The sequence below is a fragment of the Giraffa tippelskirchi genome, chromosome 7 (genome assembly GCF_054371585.1).
Source record: "Giraffa tippelskirchi isolate mGirTip1 chromosome 7, T2T-mGirTip1v1.2.pri, whole genome shotgun sequence".
Classification (NCBI taxonomy): Eukaryota; Metazoa; Chordata; class Mammalia; order Artiodactyla; family Giraffidae; genus Giraffa; species Giraffa tippelskirchi.
The window spans coordinates 112,115,465-112,134,955 of record NC_137281.1 but is presented as its reverse complement, the minus strand read 5'-3'; the positions used below and the strand labels follow the sequence as shown (position 1 = coordinate 112,134,955).

The window sequence follows — 19,491 nt, the reverse complement described above, 5'->3', positions numbered from 1 at the left end:
TGTCCTTGTATTGGACACTCCATGAATGTTATTATCTGATACTGTCTTCCATAATTACCGCCCCTCTCCTGAGTTGATGAAGTTTGTGGCACTGGCTAATTTTGCAGTTAACAAATGCCACTTTGCTAGGAGCGTTACTCCTCCCCTCATGATCTCTTTATCTTTGTTTCCTATAGTATCTTGTAAGTTCCAGTGACTCATATTTCTCTTGTTCCAGACACTTAGCTTTCAAATCTGTATTTTCCACCCTCCAGTGCACAATTGGTTTTATATTCTGTTGTGTCTCCCTTTCATCATCCTTGAATTCTACAGCTGGGAAAAGCCTTCGTCCAGTTCCCCAGCCCTGAACACCTTTGTTTTTCCATTTCACAGACCCAGGAATCTATTCTCTGGTACTGACTCAAACACTTGGCTTTTGAAGGTAGATAATTTGAAGTATTCCCATGTCTCTCTCCTTGCATAAAAGGCATTTGTACTGGTGTCCTTCAGCAGAAACTTCTCTCTGCCTCCTACTGAGATATCCAAAGGGTTTGGTTGGCTTCCAGCCCTGGGTTCCAGAGATGGTGGCATTTTAATGGCAAGATTCCCACTACCTCTTGATCATGAACTGGGCGGGAGTGAAATATTCAGTGTAAATGGGAATAAGACAAGGAGAGCGGAGTTGCTTCCCCTTGGCTTCCACCGCATCTTTCAGCTTACTTGTCAGATCCATGTTTCAACCAAGATCTATGAAAGTGGGGCTTGCAAGGTCTTTTTTCTCTTTCTTATTAAAAAAGAAAATTTTCTCTTAAAAAGCAAGTGGTTTTTCTTTTTCATTCACCCGCAGGAAGAATATCTATTTGAGACAGTGGCCAAATGTTTTTTGGGGTATTTCTTTTCTATTTTTCCCTCCCTGAGTCAAATTAAGGTGGCCTGAAAGCTGGTTTTCATGTTGTGCAGAGTTTATCTCCAGTGATGTTGGTACAGTTTATCGGCACACTCTCTGACGAGAAGAGAAAAAGTGCAAGTTACAGAACTAATACTCATAAAACTAATGAGTAGATAAACAGCAGACCCAAAAGCTGTGAAACAATAATAGAAATAATCAAGTCGGATATAATTTTTTACTTGTTGTTTTCTAGTAGTTCATCAAATGACCTGACTATTGTTGATTTCAGGGGTTTCATCTTCAGATTCAACTTTCCTATCAGGCAGAGGCTGTTTAGGGCATCTTGGGAGGAGAATCAGGTTGCAAGGAAGTGTGATTTTATGCAGGGCTTCCCCACAGCTGGCCCCTCCCCCATCTCTTTCTATTGTAAATTACCTGAGACAGCCTGTGGTAAAAAATCTGGAGCTATTTTGACATTAAAATAAAAGTCCTTTTAAAAATGGCCTTTACTATTTTCAAAAACAAATTGCCAAAAATCCATTCAATCTAAAACGCTTCAAGTGATTACTTCGGGCATTTCAAAAAATAATTTAAAGTATCAGACCTGTTTTTTAAAAAAAACCCAGAAATTCTAAAATGTGCCTACTAAAAAAAGAAAGCAGTAATATGTTATATGTATAGATCTCAAGCTTTAATATGACATGATTTCTAAACCTTATCATGTCAGCATACTCAGTTTGTCATGGCATAATTGAAAAAAAATTATTTTTACATCTGATAAAATAGAAATATTTCTCATGGAAAAGCATAAAAATTTCCAATGAATAGAATGCAGTGATCATATAAAGGCTTATCAAGCCTAGCAGATACCTGGCATTTTAACAGTGCCCTGAATCCTCAAAGATTGCTTGGAGGCAAAGTAATTTGAAAAGAACTACATAAATATTAAAAATATCCATGCTGGTTTAAAAAAAAGAAACTTTCTTCTAGCTGAACTACATAACTTCTTAAAGAAGATTTTTCTTTATAAAGGAGAATACGTAGGCTTATTTAAATGATGTTTAATAATCAGCTAGTCAAGAAATAATAAATTAAGGCTACTACCCCCACCATACTCTCAAATTGGGCACGTACTCGCACACACACGTACACACATTTAACCGACGTGCTGGCAATTTCACTTTAAACTGTCTGGATTTTCCTGGTTAATCTTATACATTGAATAATAATATAAAGTGTTTTGCGGTGCAATCACTTTATATTAATGGTCGATTCCTTGCACAAATAATGCTTTTCGGAAATCTACCTTAAGGGAAAAAATGTTGAAGGAGGAACATTCACTTTTTTCCCTATGTCTGCTGTACCATTCTCTCCTAAAACTGTGCTCTCTGATTAAAAGTTAAAGATGTCCTAAAGTAAAATAAATCATAAACTAGAATTTAACTATCAGTATGGTATTTGAGGGTTGAGGAAGGGAATGTGTGGATGGGGTGGGGTACACTGGGGAAGTGGTTTAACAGCTGGTTCTCCTTCAAAGACATAAGGCAGGTTAGGGTATTTTTCATGTTTCCCCCAGAGCTGCCCACTTCTGCTCACCAGCAACCCCAGAACACACAGGCTCTCCCCTCTGATCCTCACACTGTCCAGTGCCCTCGTTCCTTCCAGCCTGTGTGTCGGTGCAACCAGCTCGGGGTTGTGCCCTAAATACTGGAAAGTCACAAATCACTGGTTCAAATAGACCCGCTTCTTCAAAGGACAGAGTGGGGAGTGGTGAGGGAAGAGGGAGGAGAGATGCTTAAAGTGATTTACGACCCCCCGAGGAGAGGGGTTTTGGCACCTGGGCCATTATGCTGGGACCAGGATCCGGCAAGTGACAAGACATTGAAATGTACGAGGGGCAGTAAGCATAGTTCAATTTTCCCTGGATTAGTCAGGCATTTGATACAAATAAGTAAACACCAAAATCACCTCCAACACAGTCCAAAACACCTCTTTCCCCTTTCACTTTTTTTTTTCCCAAAGAGTTTGAAAGACTAGAGATGAGAAAAAAGAGGTCTTGTGTATTCAAAGTGCTAATTCAGAACTTCTTTCTCTAATGCTCTCATGAAACATTTTAATTGTCTGACTTTGCATTCAAAAGCCTTGTTTGCAACTCCTAATTGCAGGCTGCTTTGAACAAATAATTGAAATGCATGACTTGTGGGGCCTGCTTAAACAATTATAATGTGCTTTGCCGCTAGGTGCCGGTCCCTCTCCCACCCCCAGCCCTTTCTGCATAATGACGAGCAGCCAGCTTGATATTTGCAGGCAAGTTAAAACCATGCTAATTTGCTGCGCTGCAATCTGGGACCGTGGCAGCGGCTGTACCTGCATTAGTGCTTGCCACAGCAAAAATGGCTCTCATAGTTCAACTGAATGTTAAGAAGACCTTTTCGTTTTCTGCTGAGAGAATCCCACTGGGGTTTTGTTTTCAAAATACAAATCTTTCACGTGCCTGTTAGTTTTGTATCTACACACAATTTATGGAGCTATTTTCCTGAAAATGTTCCCCAAACTGATTTTAGCATAGTCCTCAACAAAAGAGGTTCCTTATTTTCAGGGGGCTCAGGTTTAGAAATGAAACAGAAGTGTCCAGGTCTCAGGATCAGCCCAAGACTTGCCACAGCTGAGGACCACACACACGGACGCGGCGCCTGAAAAGCGGTTACAACTCCCTCGCTTTGAGGATCTGGGACAGGACATCAGATGTGCCTGCACGGAGTCTCCTTGTCAGGATTCAGAGGCTTAAAAAGACGAAGACTGTGCTCTCTTGCGTTCTGAATGTGAAATTTGTTATCTATTGAAATTGTAGCAAAATACACATAACAGAAAGTGTACTCTTCTAACTGTTCACTTAAGAATGCCCAGTTCAGTGGCTTTCACACACATTGGTGTGTGATCACCAATATCCACCCACAGAACTCTTCTAATCTTGTAAAACAGAAACTCTGCACCCATTAAAGGTTAATGCCCCATTCCCCCTCCCTACAGCCCCTTACAGCCACCTTTCTACTTTCTGGCTCTATGAATCTGACTACTCTAGATTGCGCTAGTGTAGATTTTGAAAAAAAAAAAAAAAAAGATGCTAAATGGAGCACTTTTTAAAAATCCAACCTTACAAGTTTTAAGATTAAAAAGATAAACATTTTACTCTTTAAGAAAGAACTGTATCTTTATTAGAATGAAAAGATTCAGGTAACTGGCAATTCTCACATTATCTTATGTCTATTTAAGATGTTGGGTGGAGGGAATGCTGAGTAGATTGAGAAAAAAGTAGACTAAAAAATTCACTTTTAAGATGGAAATTCTGCCTGCTAAAAATAGTACTGAAAATGACTTCTCTGTCCCCAGGTACCTCTTAGATGCGCTGGTGGTCTTGGCACAATCCAAGGATGGAGCCTCTGGTGGTCCAGCCACTATGCTTCATATTTGATTAGTTTTAAGGGCTCACAATGACCCCTGAGATGGGTATTTCTCTTTCGTGGATGTGGGAGGAGGAAGCTCAGAAAAGATGGGTAAGTTGCCCAAAGTCACATAGCAACTCTGTAGGGAGACTGGGATTCCAGCCTGGTTACTGGGACTCAAAACTTCTTTTCAAGTCACTGAGCAGCGCAGCAGGAAGTATCTACAGGAAGTGGTGCTTCAAAGACACTAGCTGTTTGGCAGAGGGAGTGGGGATTAACACCAAGGACACAGGTGTAGCAGGTGTGTGGGACTGAGGGAAGAGAATTCCTCATCATTGTTATGAATACCCCAATCTTGCCTGCAATACGTTGTACCCAGCAGGTGGTATTGGAACCCTCTTTGAGAATCTATGGCCTAATGTTTCTTGGTCTTAATCTCCAGAGAAGAGTCCGAAGATACTCTTCATAACCTACTTTTGAGCTAAGAAAGCCATTCATCCCAGTAACAATAGCTGGCCTTTATTGAGTGATTACCATGCGCCAAGCTTTGTATGCATTGCAAATACAGGCAGCCTTGTTCTCAAGTTCCCACATTTCACACTACTGTGGAGAAGTTCTCCTAACATACAACACAAGCTGCAGAGCCCCTTTCTACTCCAAATCTTCTGTGCAGAGCCTGTGTGTGTGACCATTGGGTGTATTGCTCCAAATGGGGTGCTCTTATCTATAATGCGCAGACCGAGCTGTTTGAAGTATATATTTGAGTCTTTCAAATTACCGTATGGTGAAATGACAGAAAGCATCCACTTTGCTTTTCTAGGCAGGTAGCCAAGTCCCTCTAGGTACCCACTAGAGAAAGGAACTGTTGGGAAGGGAACAGCAGTTTCCAAACCTTTTTGGCATCAGGGACCAGTTTCGTGGAAAACAAATTTTCCATGGGCCAGGCTGCAGTGGATGATTTTGTGATTATTCAAGTGCATTACATTTATTGTGCACTTTATCTCTATTATTATTACATCAGCTCTGCCTCAGATCATCAGGCATCAGATCCTGATGATCTGAGGACTCCTGAACTACAGAGGGGAAAAAAAAAGATATAGACAGTCTCTGTCTCAGATAGAAATTTTGTTTCAGGCATCTTGTTGGATGAAGCACAAACTCGTACGTTATTTTGTTCCCTTGAAGCCCAAATAAAAAATTCAAATTTGTGCTATGGACATCAAATGATGTACACATTTATTATGAATTTCCCCCAAAAGTATTCATTCATAGTACAGTAATTCAGAGCCCTGACTTTGAAGCTTGAAAACTCATGTTCAAATACTATGTCTGTCATTTATTAGCTGTGTGATCTTGGGCAAGTTACTTAACTTTCCTGTTTCCTGTTTTCCTTTCTCAGTTTCCTCATCTGGAAAATGGGAATAACAACAGCATCTACATCACAGAGGTTAGTGGAGTTACATGGGTTAAGTGCTGAATAAATGATACCCACTATTATTACCCTGAGAGGTAATTAGGCCTCCAAAATGTTCTTGTCAAACACGCTTCACCAGAATTTAACCAAGCTTTCACTTCTACAGTGAAGGCTTTAAAACATACAAGATGTAGAAGGACAAAATATACGATACTACAAGGGGGAAACATCAGACAGAATTATGATACAGGACAAGTGGCCAGTATCTTCCTCTTGATTGTTATCCAACAATAATGCGTCTTCCAATTAGTCTAATGTTTATGCATCTGTTGTGGGGCCACTGGGCCTGGGCAGAGCAGGTCTTAGGTCCATGTTGTGATGAAAGCTAGCTGTCTACCCTCAACCACACAGCCACTAAGGACCGAGGTAAGAACACAGCATCCTTTCCCCAACATCTGTTTTTCTCAACCCCCCTTCACCTCTGCCCCACCCCACGCCAACTCCTATACTTCAAACACTGAGATCATTTTGATTTGGCTGCTCTAATTACAGTTAGGAGAACAGCTGAGACAAAACAAACAGAAAAACTGAAACCCACCCCACATGTCGGGATTGATTTACCTTTTTGTAGATTTGAGTCACTGCTACCTGCTGAACTTGCTACCTGACTGTATCCTCGGGTGGTGGGCCAGGGCTGACTCACTTTGCCCCAAGTGCCTGATGAAGGAAAGCACATTCAAAGGCAAACCTGCTCACACCGCAGTTTGCTCTTGATTATTCACTAAGACTTTCAGGACTTATCTAGTAGGTGTTACTGGAAGAATCTGCACCTGTGAATGTGGCCCCCTTTGCCCAGCATCTAGTCCAATATGAGACACAGCCAAGTTTTCAGATGTGTTTTCTGCTGAGGATGTCTTTCATCATTTTTCATCTTTTAATATTGACCCAACTCAAAGGGACACCCACAAAACTGGGAAATTTAAGCATCATAATGAAGAGCTGACTGTAATGAATTGAAACACAATGACTACCTAAAACTCCACAACTCTATAATAGTAAGTCAAAAAAGAGAAAGCAAGCAAATAAATTCTCATTTATTATTACTGGAGTAAGCTATTATAACAACTCCTTACTAAGAAAACTGTAAATAACTATATTTCGAGTATACATCAAATCCCAGTTGACAAGGTAAGTGTTCTCTATGGGTAAATACTGGTTAGGAAATGTAGAAGAAATGATAAAATTAGAAAAATTAGCATTTTGCAATCCCTAAAGAAATATTAAAGTCAACCAAGGATCCTCTGTGGACAATAGAAGATAGGGAATTAGATTCACACAGTTCAAAGTACTCTCTCCTCTCCCTGACACACCAGATTCCTCACAACTGACAAGTCAAAAACAAGCAGGGCATCAGGGTATGTGATACAAGCTCATGATCCTTAGCATGACAAAAGTATGACAGTCAGACGTTACATACCTCTTGCAATATAAAGTACACAGCACCACCTATAAAATATTCTCATCAAAAACATTTCACCCAAATCCAGTCACTGCCTTTAGATACAGGAAATATAGGGGGTAGAAAACAAGATAAATGTCATCACAAGAGGAAAAAAATTCAGGCACTTCAAGAATTATGATACATTCCTCAGGACACTAGTCTTGTATCCTCAATAAATCAACGTCATGAAAATGGAGATGAGACAAAGAGATGGATCCTAGCATAGATAATCCACAAGAATCAGGGTTATGGAATTCTATCATTTTCTGGAAGCTGGCTTTCTTTCAAGAACAGTACCCATTGCAGGGGAAAAGGCCATATTGGGCACTCAGGACATATCTGTTAAATGAAAGAATAAGTCAGCCAATGGAGTCTACAGACGAGATCAAACAGGCTCCAAGGGCTAACTGCTGTGCTCAAGGACAGGCAGCTGGTTAGCAGCCGAGCTGGGACTAAAACTTGATCTATCTGTTCCTAACCTTCTTATGCTATGCCCTACTTTTTGCTTTCTCATGTATAATTTAGTACCACATTTTAAAAACCTTAAGAAACACAGCAACCAAATATAATGTGTGGTTCTTGGTTGGATCCTTGTTGAATAAGCAAACTACAAAACACATTTTGAAAACAACTGAGAAATTGAACAGGGACTGGCTACTGGATGACACAGAGGAGTCTCTGACGATTGCATCAGGTGAGATAACGGAATTGTGGTTACACAGGAAGTGGTCTGTCCTTATCTTCCAGAGACACATACCAAAATTTTTAGGGGTAAAAGTCATGACACTGGCAATTTTCTTTAACATACTCCAGCGCAAAGAACTTGGTGGAGCATTAGTGGTAACATGTTAATAACTGTAACTATTAAATCTAGGGAAAGGTACATGGTATTTTTTGTTTGTGTTTTGTTTTGTTTTTGGCCATGCTGCTTGTGGGATCCTAGTTTGCCTACCAGGGATCAAAGCCGGGCCCTCAGCAGGGAGACTGCAGTCCTAGCCACTGGAACTACCTGTACATGGGTATTTATTTATTAGGATATTCCTTCATTTACTTGAAAATGTTCATCATAAGACAGAAAGATGACTGGTTGATAAATAGGCAGACAGATTAGACAGAGAGAGAGATAGAAACCCAGCCAGCAAAAGCCTGGAATTCTTTCATTTCTCAATGTTCCTCAATTTTACCTAATTAGGATATGAATGATACAAAGGAAAAATTTCTCAAACAGCTATTTTTAAAGAACTTTGGAATTAATATTGATTTAATTCTCAGCAGAAATAACTATTCTTGAACACCATTAAATCACATGTATCTGCAAAGTACAATGTCCTGAATAAACAGTTTAGAAGCCACTGAAGAGTCCAAAAATATTTAAGATGTGTTTCTCAAACACTGCATTGGAACTATTTTTCCTCCTGATGTTTCATCAACAAAAACCAAAAGGGGAGGATGCCAAGGACAACTGAGGTTAGTAAATCCCGGGGCTACAGAAGACTTTAGCTTTCTGCTGGTGCTAAATCTGAAGAGAAGCATGCGACCCTTAGTTAAAGAACTCTCCATCACATCTGAATAGTAATTCTAAGAGGGTGCCACAGAGTACAAGCAATTGACTTCTGCTTAACATTCTGCTGACCCCAAAGAATTCAGCTATTTGACATTTGGAAACAGAGTACAGAGAGACAGCTCTTCCTTCCTACCTATTCATTTAAAAAAAAAAATGGCAATTTTTTTTTCCCCGCATTGCATTTATGTTGCTGCATGCAGGCTTTCTCTAGTTGCAGCAAGCAGGGGGCTACTCTCTTCCCTAGCAAGGGCTCTAGAGCACTTGGGCTTCAGTAGTTGCAGTACAAGGGTTTAGTTACTCCATGGCACATGGAAGCCTCCTGGACCAGGGATGGAATCTGTGTCCCCTACATTAGCAAGCAGGTTCTTAGCCACTGGACCACCAGGCAAGTCCCTCTTCTACCTGTTCTAACCTCCAGGTTTACCCCTAGAAGAGGAGTCATCTGTCTGTGTGGCTGCAGTGATCATACTGTACCTGCTCAGTGCCAGAATACCGTAAATTGCAGGAAGAGACTACAAATTTGAAAATAAGAAAATATTGAGGAAATCTTTGATTCATCACTGCATGAGTTTAAGGAGCTAAACTATACATGAGAGAAAACAGAAAGAAGATTATGGAAGGAGCACTGTGTTTGGAATGGGTAGGCCCAGGTGTTAGCCCCAGTTTTGCCTCCAACTGGCTACCTGTCAACCGACACAGGACTTAGCCTTTCTTATCTACTAGATACCTATCAATCTATCTCTTTCCTTATGCCACAGCTGTTTTTTGAGAGCACAGTATGTGCCAGCTAGGAAAACATGTCTGCTTCCAGAAAAATGAAAGACATCAAAAGCCCCGTAGAGTACTCCCGAATTATCTTTGGCTCCACTTTCCCCTCGGAGAAGGCAATGGCACCCCACTCCAGTACTCTTGCCTGGAAAATCCCATGGACAGAGGAGCCTGGTAGGCTGCAGTCCATGGGGTTGCTAAGAATTGAACACGACTGAAGCGACTTAGCAGCAGCAGCAGCCACTTTCCCCTTCCCCTCCTTTTGCCTGATGCTGTGTCAACACTAGGATGTATTTCCACCAGAGCAGAGAAAAAGCAAACTGGTAGCCCATGACCAATCCAACTCACCATCACGGTCTGTGTAGGTTATACAGGGAACCTGCCCAGGTGTTTTTCTAATAGGGAAGTATTTCTCCATACTGCTGTCTTTATCAAAATTAGGAAAATCAGACAGAAGATAGATTAAGAGCAAAAGAGGTTTTCAGGGAAATGGTACTGAGCATACACTGGGCCCTGCCTTCTGTTTTTTTTTTTTTTTTTTAAACATATACCCTGTCTGACCTGTATAGCTGTTGAGTTTGTGATGCTTCTCTTTAAAGGACAAGTCTGTCTGTACCCTGACTCTCCAAAGGCATGTTGTTCCCGAATACAAGGGGCTGGGGGGAGAAGCAGGGAGAGGAAGTTGAGCAGAGGCTGCCCTCTTTCTATAACTTTGCAGTCACAGCACAGCCAGACCCATCTCACACTCGGAGTTGAGACACGCTGGGGATTATCTGGCTCAATCCTGTTACTTAATATATGAAGAAATCAAGCCTCAGGGAAGTCAAGAGCTTGACACAAGCCAGACAGCCGAGCCGGAACAAGCTGAACCCGAGTGTTTTTTCCTCTCCTTTAAGACGCCTCACCCTCAAGTGAAAGCGAAACTATAGCTTCTATTAAATCATGTTTTGTATCATCTCTGAGGACCACAACTTTAGACAGGTTTGTTTCCACTCCAAGTTGATGGTCTAAGTGAAATCTCTCCTGCTGTCCTGGCACTAGGAACCCAGAAAAAAATGAGCCCCCAAGAGTAGGCCCATTAGCAGCGTGTTCTGCAAAGCTTCTCTAGTTGACTAAGGAGCACTTCAGAGAGCCAAGTTCATCTCTCTCATGTCACAAGAGAGCACAGGCTCTTGCAGGAGTGTCATAAGTGCAAAACAAAGGAACTTGGGGGAAGCAGTAGAGTTTGGGTGAAGAATATGAACTTCGAAGTCAAACCAGACCTGGTTGGAGGGGGCACTCTTTCTTGACTATGTTTCCCTTTCTGCAATATTGAGCAACTGATAGCACCGACTTCATACTGTCCTTGTTGGAACGAAATGAGATGATAAGTAAGATACTGTCAGCACATAGTAAGTACCAGAAAGACATTAGTCAGCATGATTATAGCTAGGCAAACAAACGCATTATGTGCTTGGACTGCTTTTGGTTGTTTCTGTTTTGGAGAGACCAAATAATTGTAACTCCCTTTCACAAGTCATTTAGGTATTGAAATCTCAGTAGACATTTTGAACAAAGGTTAGGTGGCTCAGTGGTAAAGAACCTGCCTGCAGTGCAGGAGGGGCAGAAGTTGCAGTTTCAATCCTTGAGTCAGGAAGTTCCCCTGGAGGAGGAAATGGCAACCCACTTCAGTATTCTTGCCTGGAAAATCCCATGGACAGAGAAGCTTGGCAGGCTACAGTCCATGGGGTCGAAAAGAGCTGGACACAACTGAGCCACTGCACAATTCAATATGATGAAAGCAGAAAATTTCCCAGCATAAATCTTTTTTTTTTTTTTTAATTTAAGGGGACCTCAAACCAAGTTCAACTCTAATTGGGTACCTTGGCAAGACTGTTAGTCTGTTCTCCCTGTAGTATGTCAAACTGGAAATGCTTACCAACAGGCCATTCCTTTTCTGCTTTAATCACAGTGGGTACTTCCAGAATAAGGCAGCAGTCACTACTAATAGCAATTGCTACTAGTGTGATTTTGAAAAGTGAAAAGAGACAAAGGAGAAAAGCCCAAGTGATTCTTTCCTGTGCAAATGTCCATAATTGCTTCCCAGCCCCAGCAGTCCCCAAGCCACCACATAAGCAGCTGTTTGTGTGGCACTGTGATACACACCCTATTGTTAATCCCTAAGCTTAATAAACTCCTGAGATGGAGTGTGAATTGCGGATTATGATTACTAGAAGGAGTACTCTTCTCAAATGATTTTTTGGGGGGAGACTTGGCTTTACAAAAGGTGTAAGGTTTACTCTAAAAGCAATTCATTGAACATTTTAAAAAGGAAACAATTGTAAAGGACAGATAACTAACAGAGTGATATCAATAGGACCTCAAGTTAGGCACTTCTTTGGCAGCCTAGGGGCTGAGACGCCATGCTCCCATGCAGGGGGCCTGGGTTCCATCCCTGGTCAGGGAACTAGATCCCACATGCGGCAACAAAAGATCCTGCGTGCTGCAATGAAGATTAAAGATCCCATGTGCTGCAAGTAAGAGCCAATGTGGCTATATAAGTAAAAATAAATATTAAAAAAATATGACAAGTTAAAAACACACACACACACACATATCACAAAATGTTTATAGCTACTGATATTTCCTGGGTAGTGAAGTAGTGGCTAATTTTTATTTCACTTTTACCAGTCTGTATTTGCTATTTATATCTATAATAAATGTATTCCTGTTTTTAAAAAAAAGAGAAAGAAAGAAAAAAATCAATTTAAGAAAAAAACGAACAAACTGAAGTATTCTGGGGATCATAATCAGAGGGGAGGCTGGCTACAATAGCAGAACAACTCTTGACGCTTGCCAATAGCCCCGTCTCTAAACTGGCCTGTCAAGGAACACCCCCTAAGGACTCAGAGCCTTGGGGTCTCAGTAGTGATATTTATGTTACAATAAACATGTTTGCCATCGTACAGATTTCACACTCTGACCTTTCCCATTTCCAAACTCTGAATCTATGCCTATCACATTTGTTCTTTTCCTTGGCAAATGGAATTGCCACAAGAAGTAGAAACACTGAATTTTTAATAGTTAATTCCTTTAAATTGGGAGTGGAGACATAGTCTCATTAGTGCTTTGTAGTATGAAACTCTCTGGGTTTTATGTTTTTTTCTCAAGTGACATTTTCAGATTCTTTGGTAAGACAGTGGTACCCACTGTGCTCCACTGACAGTCAGGGGAGTGAGAAGATAGACCCACCAGAACATCAACTCTAGTTGGCTGGTGACAGAGTAAGCCATAAGGAGGGGGAAACTCATCTCATGCAAGTTTGGAGAGTGAGTTTTCAGTGCTTCTGTATATATATGCTTCACTTCTATAGATGTTTTAGGTCTTGGCTTACAGGTCACTTCTACAAGAATATCCTTCCTGACTCCTCAGATTAGCTGGTCCCCTGTTGTACTGTCATTGTACTTTGTATTTCTCACCATGGCATCTCTCATGCTATAATCAAACAATTACATAGGTAACTGTGTGTCTAACTGACTCTCCCACTAACCAGTGAGGGAAGGACTATGTCTTTTTGCTGCAATATTCTCAGCACCTAATTCTGAGGCTAGAACATAGTTATTTACTGAACAACTGAGTAAATGAGTAAATGAATGAATGAAATACTTTCCTAGCCAGTTTCCTTATCCTGTTTTTGTTAGGGGGCATTCAACTTCATATTGATTGCTTACCAAACTCATGATAATACAAATTTTAAAATATTTACTGTGCATTGCTACAGAGTGATTACTGGATATAATTGGTCCTTTATACTTTTTCAGGTCTTTCCAAGCCCTAAGGTGGTATAGTTGTGGTTGCTGCTTTCATAGTAGATTTGAGGAAGAAGAGGCTCAGCAAATGACTGACCCAACCAAAATCACAAAGAAATAGAAGCACCATTGTGGGTCTTTCCCATATACTCACTGACCCTCAGGGATGAGTGGGTAACCTAGTCCCTTGAGCATCAGCCCTGACCTGCAGCCTTTTCTCTGCAGAACATCTGGTCCTGGGCCCCCTATACTTTAGAGTTTCATAGCTAGTAGATGTGACTAATAATGTTTTAAACTTACTCCAAATTTGTATTTTATAGAGGCACTAGAGATGATTTTAAGTGATATAAGCATTTGTAATGTGAGTTACAAAAAATTATCAATAGACACAAAATTAATATTTTCCTATCTATTACTGCTTTGGATGATGCTACATATAAAGAAAAGTCAGTTTAAAGAAAAATGTCAAATAAACAGAAGAAAAATATTTCACAGATCTCGCAAATACTGGGAAGGCATTACATAAATAGCTGAGTGTGGAAAACATAATTTTAAGTCTAAGAATTGAAGAACTAGGTATTCAGTAAATGTCCATTCATCCTTTTATTGCAAAAATTTGTTGAGATCCTACGTTGAGTCCTAATTGCTAGAGAAACAATGGTGAGCAAGATAGTACCCCTACTATCAGCAAGCTACAGCCATTCACTTGAAGGAATAGAGGAAGGACGGAAGGAAAGGGAAGGGAGGGACTGAAAAGGAATCGTGTCTAGATTGGCATTTCTAAAGTTCTTGTTCTTATAGGAGTCATCATTGTAAAAGTATGCATGGATATTTAGAAATCATACCCTCTTTGTTTTCAGTTTTTGAATATTGGTAAAAATGTTCAAAATGTCTATTTTTTATGTTGATGTAATAAGGGCAGGTATTCTTGGGCTTCCCTGGTGGCTCAGACAGTAAAGAATATGCCTGCAATGTGGAAGGAAACGGCAACCCACTCCAGTATTCTTGCCTGGAGAATCCCAGGGCCAGTGGAGCCTGGTGGGCTGCTGTCTATGGGGCCGCACAGAGTTGGACATGACTGAAGCGATTTAGCAGCAGCAGCAGCAATGTGGGAGACCTGGGTTCGATCCCTGGATTGGGAAGATCCCCTGGAGGGGGGCACGGCAACCCACTCCAGTACTCTTGCCTGGAGAATTCCCATGGACAGAGGAGCCTGGTGGGCTAAAGTCCATGGGGTCAAAAAGAGTCAGACAGGACTGAGCGACTAAGCACATAACATCACAATAATGGTAGGTAATAAATTTTACATTTTGGATTTTTCAACAATGTGAAAAAAAGGAGGGAGGGAGGAGGAAGGAGAGAGGGAAGACAGCAGGGAGGGAGGAAGGGGAGGAAGGAACGATATTCAAATACAGGAATTTTGAAGAATATATTAGAGCTAGGGGGCTTCCCAGGTGGCACTAATAGTAAAAGAACCTGCCTGTCAATGCAGGAGACATATGAGATGCGGGTTTGATCCCTGGGTCAGGAAGATCCCCTGGAGTAGGAAATGGCAACCCACTCCAGTACTCCTGCCTAGAAAATCCTATGGACAGAGGAGCCTGGCAGGCTCCAGTCCATAGGGTATCAAAGAGTCAGTCACAACTGAAGTGACTTAGCATGCACTCATGCAGGAGAGAATGATTTTGAGATGGTCCTCAAATTATACCACCTGACTACAGTGCCCATAGAGAGAAGCATATAGACTATTAGGTCTTACTGACTTTCCTTTGGAGGTTCAACAGAGACAGAAGATTCTCTATCAGTATGGATTTTTTCCTAGCAATATCTAGGTCCATTTGGTAGATTTTTTTTTTTTTAACATTTTACTTTCTTTTTTAAATTGTTGGCTGTGCTGAGCCTTCTTTGCTGCGAGTGGACTTTCTCTAGTTGCAGACAGCAAAGCTACTCTCTAGTTAAGGTACGCAGGCCTCTCATTGCAGTGGCTTTTCTTGTTGCCGAGCATAGGTTCTAGGTGCGTGGGCTTTAATAGTTGTGGCTCCCGGGCTCAGCAGCTGTGGGGCAAAGGCTTAGTTGCCCTGTGGCATGGGGGATCTTCCTGGACCAGGGACTGAACCAGTGTCCCCTGCATTGCAAGGCAGATTCTTAACCACTGGACCACCAGGGAAACCCTGGTAGATATTTTGACTGCTACATCATCTGGATGTGTTAGTCACACAAATGTCCCAAAAGCCAAAGATACAGTGAATGACTACAAATGTGCCTTACATACTAGATTTTAAACTGTAGAAATTTTGAGAGATGAAGTGAGAGGAGCCCAAGGAACTACAAATGTTTTTCCTATCACAATGAAGGGAGGAAAACCACGTAAGCAAGAATATACTCTAGAAAACTTAGCGAGATTTCTAACATAGATACTTGACTGGCTGTTAAAAAAAGGCAAGCACCTGGACATGCATATTTGAGAAGAAAGTACAACAAAGCCCCTGATTTTGGAAATCAGTTCAAGTTTTTAAGTTTGAATCTCCACCACTCCATGGAAAATCCATCCTTCGTTTGCAGGAAGCATTTTTCCCCAGTTCGTCATTGCTTTTTGAGGAAGATGGATAGATGTTCATCTGGCATTCTAATTAGATTACAGAATAATGACCAGGGAGATCTTGAGGAAGAGAGGATAATTTATTAGTCACATTACTTCCACCCTATCTAAGTATTCAGAAGTAAACGAATTGTCCTAGAATTCACTTATCACACTCAGGAGACAAAACAGAAGTAGGAAACATGAAGCACCTCTGCACTGCCACAATGGGATCACGGTAAGAGCTTGCAGTTACTTCCAACCACTTCTATCACTTTCTACCTGGAGAATCATGCTACCTGAAGGAAAGGGATGGTTGTAGTAGCTATCACAAGCTGACATATGTCGGGCATACTTAATTATCCAAATTAGTCTTGTGAGGTAGATGGAATTATTCCTATTATACAGAAGGTGGAAATAAAAAATGCAGAAAATAACTTACCCAAAGACACACAGTTGATACATGATGGAACAAGTGTTTGCGCTCAAGTCCGATGCTAAACCCATGCTCTTCACTGCTCTCCTGCCTCCCAAAGGACCACTTCCTAATTAGGTCACACGATATCCAACTATAGCTGGAGCATCTCAGGGCCCAAGAACAATCTGCAAGCTGCATTTAAACAAAATATCAAGCAATTAAAATATCTTAACAAAATATCAAAAACAGTAACAAGCAATACTAATAACCAGCCTGTCACTTGATTCATTTCAGAGTCAAAGCCCAAATAAACTGATGGAGAGGCTGTGGTGCTCTAAACACCTTGGTGATGGGGGAAGCAAGTAGGGACACAAGAGGCTGGCACCTCTTCCTCTGCCCACATTTATCTCCTCAGCACAAGTCCTCAAGCTCTCAAGTCATGTTTCCCTGGGCAGTGAAGTAGAAGCCCTTTGCCATTCTGAGAGTTAAACTGGCCAGGAGATTTGTTTCCTTCCATTTCATCAACCTGTCTGCTGTTCGGTGTTGAAGGCAGAAGACAGCGGTACTTTGGAGGGATAGAGAGAGAACCTGATGACCTAGGGACTGGACCACTCCTTAGAAGGGGAACTTTGGGCTTAATATCCTTAATATCACTTAATATCCTTGTCTGTAAAACAGGAGATTCCTCACCTCATGGGGAAGACTATAGTCAGTCCCCTACATACGAATGAGTTTCTCAGAGTGTGTTCACAACTCCAACAAAGTTAGCCTATTTATGTACCCAACTAACACAATTGGCTCTATAGCACTCTACTGTAATAGGTTTTCAGTACTTTTTCCACAAATAATACATAAAAACAAACAAAAAATAAAGGAAACATTTAAAATCTTGAAAAGTAAAGTAGTATAGTGCAACAGCTGACGCTTCTTAGCAGTACCAGCTACACCACTACTCCTTTTATGCTTCCAGACATCCTGGGCTTGAAATAAAATACTGTATTACTGCACTCTATACAGTTATGTACAGTGAAGTACACACCAGCACAACCACTTGTAGAGGATACACACATGTAACAATGCAGCTAGACACATGAACTAACTTATGTGATTGAACATGTAAACATATGGTTGAATCTTTGAAAGTTCACAACTTGAAGGTTTGTATGTAGGCAACTTACTATAAATGTGAATATGTGTGTGATACTTAATCCAGGACTAACTGGCACAGAGAACAAAACTAGAAAGCAAATTAACATCTACATGTCCCCTTTGCCATGCTAACCTTTCCTATACCATGTGTTGCCATTTTAACCTTTCCTATACCATGTGTATATAAATATGCAGGACACTCTGCAGACCCGGCAGCATCTCCTTCTCACAATAGCTTGTCTGAGTAGGTAATGTCACCCCCTTTTCAGATGAGGGAACAGGTCATGGCCTAATCAAGGTCCACATCTAGTTTGTAGCAGATCCGGATTTGAATCGAAGTGAGTTTGACTTGACTTCCACAGTCCCAAACTGCCTCTCAAGACAAAAACTGGAGACACTGCTTTATTAGGTAATGAGCTTTCTCTCACTGGAAATAGTCAAATAGAGAAACTGGTTGTAAAGTTGGGACAGATTAGCTAGCAGGTGCCCTCAAACTCTAGCATTTGTAATTCCAGACATTTAATGTTCATTCATTCATTGAGTCATTCAACCTTTTATTTACCATATGTTTACTGAGTACTTACACTGTGGCAAAGCTTCTCTGGGTAACAAGATGACAGAGAAACAGTTAATAAAGAAGAAAATAAATATCACTTCAGAAAGCAAACTCTGAAGTTACGTGAACAGGGTCATGTGATGATGTAGGGCTATGAGGGGGTCATGGGTAGAGGCTCCTTTAGATACGGATGAGAGGTGGGGGGAGAGGGGAGGTGAGTATGTCAGGGAAGGCTCTGTGTGGAGGGGGTGTCTGAACAAAAGCCTGAAGATGATCAAGAATCAGCCATGTGGAGACAGAGAGAAGAGTACCCCAAGCAGTGAGGACAATAAATGCAAAGGCTTCGAGGCGGGAACAAAGTTGCCAGTCAGAGGGACAGAAAGGAGGATGCTGAGCACAGGGGAGACGGGAACAGACAAGAGGCTAAGAGGGGTAGGCAGTAGCTGGGCCACCAGCAGCCTGAAGGCCACGGTCAGAAGTCTGAATTTTATTCTAGTTGTCCCTGGAATCGCTCACAAAAAAATCTGAACTAGAAGCTCTTGCCTTATCCCTACCCTGGCAGCATCATACAAAATCCCAGCGTGGAAGTATTTGCATTTTTCCATAGAATTGTATTCCATAGAATCGGCAGCACTAGGAATTACCCAGGTCTGCAGAGATTGCCACTGAATCTGACACAGATCCATCCATTTGCACTCAGACAAGAATGTGAATTCTTGGCAGGCACCAACCAGCATCACTGAGAAACCTCCAGGAAGTAGATGAGAAGTTTCCTTGCTTATCACAGGCTCAGAAAGCATTTGTCTACAGTGAGGCTGGGCTGTCCCCACCTCCCCCAGCAGAGGTTGGCACCTGCGAGCACCCAACCCCATGATGACACCCTGGGGAATTTTTATTTGCACACAAACATATCATCACCTCCACCAAACCTTTCTCTCTCAGCAATTGGGCAGAAGAAGCTTCAGAATCTCATAGCTGTAGTGCAAACTAGATTTGGAGTCAAACAGATGAATGCTTTAGAATTCTACACTTCACATTGGCAGAAGTAACTACTTCGAACTTCATTGCCTTGTCTATAGAATAATGGTAGAAAAACAATCTTACAGGATTGTTGTAGAATAAAAATATGATGACATATGTGAAAGCATCTAGTCTAGTGCCTACCATATAGTCCATGCTCAAAAACATACATTTAAAAAAACTGGAATAGCTAAACTTTGTCTCGTGAACCTAGGATCAGATAAGAAACACCACTTGGGAATTTCTGAAAGCCACCTTCATCCTCTTTGTGGGAGAACAGAAGAAAAGGACAAGAACAAACCCACCTTCCAAGCATTACTTCAAAATACAAATATCTTCAGTATCCAAAAATAAAGTAAAATTTAAATATTAGAATCAGCTAAACTTGGGAGAGAGGAAAATGAATAATAAATGCGGGTAAAAA

The 19,491-nt window shown here is 41.2% G+C and overlaps 1 protein-coding gene across 11 annotated transcripts in view; it reads right to left on the bottom strand.

The window, feature by feature from the left end:
• LOC145512889 (uncharacterized) overlaps nucleotides 1–19,491 on the bottom strand; it is a 324,797-nt gene that overhangs the window by 209,107 nt on the left and 96,199 nt on the right. For all 11 annotated transcript variants that reach the window (XR_014058904.1, XR_014058905.1, XR_014058902.1 and 8 more), the window contains one exon: nucleotides 16,367–16,534. Coding sequence is in view for 1 of the 11 variants with exons in the window: in XM_081507609.1 (XP_081363735.1) it covers nucleotides 16,367–16,534 (168 nt within the window). In the remaining 10 variants the exon portion in view is untranslated. The remainder of the gene's footprint in view (nucleotides 1–16,366; nucleotides 16,535–19,491) is intronic.